At 41.4% G+C, this 8,181-nt stretch overlaps 1 protein-coding gene across 2 annotated transcripts in view; it reads left to right on the forward strand.

The window, feature by feature from the left end:
- The window catches only part of WARS2 (tryptophanyl tRNA synthetase 2, mitochondrial), a 66,086-nt gene extending 58,171 nt beyond the window's left edge, over window positions 1-7,915 (forward strand). For both annotated transcript variants that reach the window (XM_005879087.2, XM_005879088.2), the window contains exons 5-6: window positions 4,171-4,289; window positions 5,951-7,915. In XM_005879087.2, coding sequence (XP_005879149.1) covers window positions 4,171-4,289; window positions 5,951-6,399 — 568 coding nt within the window. In that variant the 3' untranslated portion in view covers window positions 6,400-7,915. The remainder of the gene's footprint in view (window positions 1-4,170; window positions 4,290-5,950) is intronic.
- Window positions 7,916-8,181: the final 266 nt, after the last annotated feature.

Consider the following 8,181-nt stretch of genomic DNA (forward strand, 5'->3'; position numbering starts at 1 on the left):
CCCACCCCTAGCCGGGAAACGCTCTGTGTCCTGGGGTACAGGAGTGGGTAAGACCAGCACGTCCCTGCTGCCATGGAGCTCACATGCTCATTCTCAGGAGGCGGCAGTGACTGTGACCAGTGCCTGCTGCCTCCACTGCCTGTACAGTTGTTTTCTGAGAGCTGTCTTCACGGCTGAATGTAGAAAGAAAGAGTCAGGCCGATGACAAACAAAGGGCCAGTAGCAATCTAGCTGCCGTGGAGGGATGTCTGCCCTCATCTCCGGCTGGGGTAGGTTTCCAGCAAGGGCGGCATTTGCCCCAACTACATACGACAAGAAGCTCAACCAATGGCTCTTTCTAGTTCAGTTCTGTTGATCTTCGCCATTAATGAAAAGTCTTCTCAAATTCTGTCCTTAGTTTTAACTCTTAATGTTAGTTTTTAGTTATTTAGAGTTCTTCTGTCTTCATGGGTGTTCTTGGTAAAACATTCAGACAGGTATTTTCTACCACAGTGTTGGTATCATTTCAAACCTGGAGCGTTGATTATTCACTGTTGAGTTTGGGAGTGAATGTGGGCTATTTAATGCCCGTATCTAGTAGGAAGGCAGAGATGCAGCCCAGAGCCTTCAGAGAGCTGGCAGAGCTAGAGGCAGAGCCCTAGAGATCAGAGGAGAAGGGGCATGTGGATCCTCACGTGAAAGTTGATATGCTCTCCAATGATGAGAGGAAACCAGAGGGCCAAGACTGTGTTTTTAGAAATGTCAATATTTAGGGGACAAAAGGAGAAAAATAAGCGAATTCATTGATCTGTGTTGATTCTATTTTATTTTTACTCTCCTGTGAAAATTTATATATAAATAAATATCCCATCAGGTCTTGATTATCCACTTTGCTAAAAATGCATGATGACCTGGGATTTTTTTCCCGTCACAAACTGTCCCTATGTCTGGAGAGAAGTTGGAATCAGAGTCAGGTAAGGATTGAACCTCTAGTTCTTTAGGAAGTGTGTCTTGAGCACCTTTCTGAAATAGAACACATATACACCATTTGAGAATCCTGTTCTCTACCTAGCTACCATTATTTGAAAGCTTGACAAGTTGCAGGCACTGTGCTAAGTGCTTTACATGCATTGTCTCATTTAATCTCCATGACAATAGTGTGTGGTAAGTAACTGTTATTACACCCAATTTACAGTCAGAAAGTTGCCTATGACAGAAATTCTGTGATTTACCCAGTTACATAAGACAAGAGTGGCAGAGTCAGGATTTGGTGCTAGTCTAGTCACTAAGCCTGTTACCCTACATGAGTGCTCTACTGCATCTCGGATGTGCTCACGCATGCTGCGAGTGCGTGTGCACACACACACCCACACACGCACACGGCAACTGCATGAGTATATGAGGAACTATATATGTTAATGTTCAGGGATTTTTTTAAAATACATAGAATGAATTTTATTTGATTTCCATGCAAAAGAAGTGTCAGAGAGTTGCTTTGAACCCTATTGCTTATTCTAATACTCAAAACATATATCAGCTCTTTTCTTTTGGAAATATATTCAGAATTATTTTATCAAACAAATATTAGTTTCATGAATTGACAGTTATACCTTGTCTCTGACCAGAAAGTATGGAACATTCATTCACCAGATTTGTCTCCAGATGACTTTCAGTTATTATAAAAGATAATTTTTTCCCACTCCAATAAAAATTTCCCCCTATATGAATCTTAAAACAAAATAATGTAAGTTCCTTATGGTTCTATAACTATAGTACAGGAACAATGTATGCATCTATTAAAATTCAAATGAATGAACACCATATAGAAACATGGGAAATGCCATTATGTTAACATGAAAGGTGGAATGCGTACTATGCCTGCTTTATGTAAAAATACATATAGACAACTACAGGGACTGGAAAGTAATTTGCAAATATAAAAACAATTAGAATTATGAGGGATATTTCAAACTTTTTCAAAATGTTCTCAAGTATTTTACTATCTTAAAGCTGGTCTTTATGCTAATCAAAACCTCCCTCACTTTCTTATGCTCTAGACAACTCCGTTAAATGGACCAGTAGCCTGTGGATAGTAATCCGCAAGGAAAATCAAAGGTCTCTGCCAGTTCTTTGAGAATCACTAACTAACCCTGGTTAGGAGGTTCTCCTAACCCTGGAGGCAGCTATGATCATGGATTTGTGGAGGAGCTTCCAATGTTTTCTTTTAAACATTTGTATTGATTTCATAGAGGAAGAGAGAGGGAGGGAGAGGTAGAAACATCAATGGTGAGAGAGAATCATTGATCGGCTGCCTCCTGCATGCCCCACACTGGGGATCAAGCCTGCAACTGGGGCATGTGCCCTGACCAGGAATCGAATCCTTAACCTCCTGGTTCCTAGGTCGATGCTCAACCACTGAGCCATGCCAGCTGGGCCGAATATATGTTTTAACTTATATATGTATTGGTGCATAGAATTTTCATACATGCTTTTAAGATTTACATAAATGTCACTTTATAACAAAGCACCATAGCATTCTAGCAGATTTCCTTTGCTGTGGCTCTTTTGAAAGCTGTTATTTTCCTCTCAAATGTATAATTATTTAAATATTCAAGTTCACTTAAGGCTGCTGCTTTCACAGGGGGCATATTAAACTTCCTTGGTTAAGAAACTACAGCACTTTATTCACTGTATTATCAAATGTAAACTCCCCAGCCAGCATTAAAGTCTTCAAATCACCCATCTTCTCCCCTGGTAATACTTCAGTAAAGCTTTCCCCATCAAGACTTCTCTCTACTGGTTCCTTTTTCCCTTGTTTGACATACTCACCATGATCTAACACTTTACATATGGGATTAAAATAATTATAAATACAGTCCCTGTATTCTGATAATTTGTGTTTGATCTCTCTATTTTTTAATAAAATAAACTATTACAGATAAGATCCAGGTCTTTGTTCCTTTCCTCAGGCCCTTTCTTCCCCTCCTTCTCTGGAGGCAGCTATGATCATGGATTTGTGGAGGAGCTTCCAATGTTTTCTTTTAAACATTTGTATTGATTTCATAGAGGAAGAGAGAGGGAGGGAGAGGTAGAAACATCAATGGTGAGAGAGAATCATTGATCGGCTGCCTCCTGCATGCCCCACACTGGGGATCAAGCCTGCAACTGGGGCATGTGCCCTGACCAAACCCTGGAGGCAGCTATGATCATGGATTTGTGGAGGAGCTTCCAATGTTTTCTTTTAAACATTTGTATTGATTTCATAGAGGAAGAGAGAGGGAGGGAGAGGTAGAAACATCAATGGTGAGAGAGAATCATTGATCGGCTGCCTCCTGCATGCCCCACACTGGGGATCAAGCCTGCAACTGGGGCATGTGCCCTGACCAGGAATCGAATACTTAACCTCCTGGTTCCTAGGTCGATGCTCAACCACTGAGCCATGCCAGCTGGGCCGAATATATGTTTTAACTTATATATGTATTGGTGCATAGAATTTTCATACATGCTTTTAAGATTTACATAAATGTCATTGCTCTCTACCTCTTCTGCAACTTGTTTTTTCCATTCAACATTGTTTTTGAGATCCATCTACATTGTACTGATAGATTTTGATTTTATTCATTTATTTTAAGTTCCCTGCAGCATATTAATTGTCCTGTGATTGTTGCAATGTACTGGAAAACAAAAGAGCATATATTTCTAAAAGATCTTGAGTCACTCCCTGTGTGGCAGGAGGAAAACTCTCGCCTGCAGAGCCGTCTGCCATGTTTGATTTGAGGCGTGGGGTGGAGTGTCTTTCAAGTGTGAGCACAAGCTCTGAAGTAAGAAGCATCTGGTCCGGGCCAGGATAATGTGTGCTGACTGGGTGAGGGACCGGAGGGGATTTAAAATACAATTATGCTTAGAGCCTGTGCTATTTAAGATCCCATACCTCCCTCCCAGTGAGATCCTGTCCCACTGGCGTGGTTGACGGCTGTGTTCTGCTGCGGAAAAGAGAGAACTCAAGTAGCCTGACGTCTCTTTGGCGTTTGTCTGGTGCGCAGAGACAGACGCAGGTCCCAGCATCCCCTCTGTAGTGGGTGAGCGGTTGGTGACCACAGTGGAACAGGCACAGGAAATGCAGCTGCTTGCAGTATCGTTTCCGTGTAAGCAGGCGTCCTGCAGAGTTCTTCTATCTGTCTTCCATTAAAGGTCCACACACGTTCCTGTCGGGGAGGATCAAGTCCAGCACATGGAGCTAGTTCAGGATCTAGCACGAGGATTTAACAAGAAGTATGGGGAGTTCTTCCCGGTGCCCAAGTCCATTCTAAGTAAGTAACAAACATGTGATTGATAAATTGGGGCTGTTTATAATCCTTTCATATTTAAAAAATTTTATTTTTCAATTACAGTTGACATACAATATTATATTATATTCCAGGTTATACAACATAGTGATTAGATATTTATATAACTTACAAAGTGGCCACCCCGGTAAGTCTAGTAATCAGGGTATGTGTCAAAGAGAAGTCTGTATAATGGACCAAAGCTTAGAACTGTCTTGGAACTAAACTTTAACAACTAAAAATAATAATTTTTATGTATAAAGTATTATATAATTTATCTCACACACACACACACACCCTCATTTGGTAGACCAGGTAGCTTTCCCTATGTTACACACACACCCTCATTGGTAGACCAGGTAGCTTTCCCTGTGTTACACACACACCCTCATTGGTAGACCAGGTAGCTTTCCCTATGTTATGGATGAGGAAACTAAGGCCTGGCAGGGCTAACTTTGTGTTCAAGTCCTGTGTCAAACCTGGGCCCTATATTGAGTTCTGCTTCCAAAACCAGTTTACCTTCGCTTCCCTATTCACAATAAAACAAAAGGTATGAGATTGAGAACTGCTGGGTCATAATGTAGATAAAACAAGAGGTGTTGATCATCCTCACACTCTGCACAACTGAGGTGGAATGGACAGTCCACCTCTTGAATCCGAGACCTCAGCTGCAATGTGCTGGGCTGTGCTACTCTGGAATCTTCTTGAGGAAAGAAGCTGTACACCTCTATCAACATACGTGTAGCTATATAAACCTGTGGCAGGGGCAGAAATCACAAAACCTAAGCTCTGTCCATCTTTATTAAACTGAGAGCATTTTAAAGGCGTATACCATGCACCCAGTATCAATCTCGAAACCTAAGTTGGGTATAAATGTCTAAGTTATTCCCACAGATAAATTCAGGGCACCCCACGCACCCAAATCAACCTTCTTTGAGTAATAAATAACATTTTAATGTTTTGGCCTATTGTTATTTTACCGATTACAACTTTATATGCTTCTATAATAACCATAAAACAGGCACTTATTACTAACACTAGTCTATGAAGCACAGCTTAACATCTTGATTCTATCAGCATAATAAGCAAACTTCGTGTGTGTGTGTGTGTGTGTGTGTGTGTGTGTGTGTGTTCGTATGTACTTATATAATCATGGGTAAAGAATTGGAAGGATTCACACAGATTGTTAAAACTGGTTTGGGGACAGGAAGGGCAGTGGTTATGGGTAGGGGGTGATTAGCCAGTAGAGAAACAGAGGGGAAGAGAGAGGGAGAGGAAAGAAATAGACAACACTTTTTTTAAAATGGTGTGCACAGCAAAAACAGTGTGATTGACACAATTTTATTTATATAATACTATTGTACATTTTTATGTGAACATGTGCATCCAAAATGCATAAAGTTATGATCAACAAAATGTTAGTATTTGGATGATGTTTATTTTCATGCTTATGAAATTCTTGAATTTTGCACAGTGAGAATTTAATATTTATATAATCAGATAAAAATAATAGTTATTTGGTATTCTTGGACATTTAAAGATCTAGATTGACACTGACATTCCTGATGATTTTTTTTTTAATGCTGTCATTGTTTTGTTCTTTGTTTTGTTTTATTTGGGATGTGTGTGTTGTGTTTTTACCTAAGCATCGATGAAGAAGGTAAAATCTCTCCGTGATCCTTCTGCCAAAATGTCGAAATCAGACCCGGACAGACTGGCCACCGTCAGTATAACAGACAGCCCAGAGGAGATAGTGCAGAAGTTCCGCAAGGCGGTGACAGACTTCACCTCGGAGGTCACCTATGACCCGGCCCACCGCGAGGGTGTCTCCAACCTGGTGGCCATCCACTCCGCCGTGACAGGGCTCCCCGTGGAGGAAGTGGTCCGCCAGAGTGCCGGCCTCGACACTGCTCACTACAAGCTGCTGGTGGCAGATGCTGTGATTGAGAAATTCGCTCCAATTAAGAGTGAAATTGAAAAACTGAAGATGGACAAGGACCACTTAGAGAAGGTTTTACAAATGGGCTCAGCAAGAGCCAAGGAATTAGCATATCCTGTGTGCCAGGAGGTGAAGAAGCTGGTGGGGTTTCTATAGGAAGTTTCAACTGATCACAGAAAGGCTCTTCTGTTTTGTGGTCTGTGCACTCCGAGAAAGGCAGCTTTCCTCCTGGACAAGCAGAAAATTGTAGTTTGGGGGCTATTTAATTTGGTGTACTTGATATTGGCTTCATTTGATGAAGAATGTTTTGTGGCCTGCAAATAGAGCAGTATTCTAAATCCCATCAGCAAAATGCTGTGGCCAGGAAAGAAAAAAGCAAAGAAGGCATAGCTTTCTGAGTCCTCAATATTTGAGGCACACACTCCCCAGCCTGATTTACATACACAGATGTGACTGAGGTGACTGGTAATTTGGCAAAAGCGGGGTATCATCTGTGTCTTTCTCAAGTGCTATCATAGGCAGTCACTTTATCTGTCCCAACCCTTTTACAGTAATAGGGAGAGGTCTCAGACTTACAATCCTTGGGATGCCATTGGGACCAACTTGTATTCAAATCTCATAAAAATAAGTTGATTAATATAGTTCATTTGTCACTGAGATGGTGCCTGATTTAAAGCATTTAAGCTGTTTGTTTCCCAAGAGATTATACTGATTGTTTTGGCAAGTTTTTTTTGTGTGTTTTTGTTTTTAATTCAGAGATGCATATAAAGGCTGTGTTATTTCAACTTGATATATTTATTGTTCAAGAACCCAGACCCTAGATGATGTTCCTAGTAGGTACTTCCAACCCCCTGTGAAAGACATAGGAGAGGAATTGCCATTTTACATAGAGGGGAGGGAGACACAGAGGACACAGTTGGCTCAAACAGTATCTCTCAGGAAGTGAGAGGCAAATCCAAAATGAAAACCTTTGCTCCTTACATGAGCCTCCAACCTTTTGAAGGTGGGTCCTGGAAATATAAGACCTGAACTACCAGACTGTTTCTATCAGTAACTCAACCAATGCCGGCTTTAAATCTGGTTTCTACCAGACTTGGTCACATTTGCTCCTCTAGTCCCGAGGCAGGTCCCCTGTACTTATTGCAGAGGCACTTCCAGGTAGACCCTGCCAGACGACAACAGCTGGGAGGCCGGAGCAGTGTGAGTGGAAACCTCCCATGTCCTTCTACCTCGTCTCTCTAAGTAATAACAAGTCACTCTGAAACCTGCACTCCCATTTCCCACCCCTGAAAATGGGAAGGGTAATCCTGACTTGCCAGGGTCTGTTAGCAAGATTGATTTTGTAACAGAAATTGCTTATCATTTTTTGCCAATGAGTATAATGATCGTCATTTATACACAAAAGACTAGTATGTTGGGCAAAGACTTTTTACTCATGTTTCTTAAGAGAGGAATGTAAAAAGGTCCTTGTATTAACAGATATAAATCACAAAACACCGCATCCCAGAATCCAAAGTAAAAGACCCCTTTTTGGATCCTTTCTTGGAATGGGGTACCAATGGTCCTAGAGGAGTCTCTTTGGGCATATTTCTTCCAAGGCTGTTTTATTTTTCCTTTCAGATGAACCCTATTATGAATACTGGAAAAATACATTAAAGGTGGATCTATCAAACCAATGGTCTCTTTGCTCGTCTCTCTGTGTGTTTCTTTACCCCCTGCAACACCTTTTGTCCACAGAACTACAGGAGCCATGGAAGGAATCTCAGAGGAGAGAAACCAGACGACTTGGGATGACTTCCGAGGAGCAAAACCCTGCACAGGTGAGGTCAGCTTGTGAGCATCCTGCTGTTGTTACTCTTTGAAAGTGACCAAGGGCTCAAGTCCAAAGTCAGCCTGTAGTGACTGAGACATGCCCAATAATGTTGGAAAATGGGCTAG

This window comes from Myotis brandtii, unplaced genomic scaffold (genome assembly GCF_000412655.1).
Source record: "Myotis brandtii unplaced genomic scaffold, ASM41265v1 scaffold582, whole genome shotgun sequence".
Classification (NCBI taxonomy): domain Eukaryota; kingdom Metazoa; phylum Chordata; class Mammalia; order Chiroptera; family Vespertilionidae; genus Myotis; species Myotis brandtii.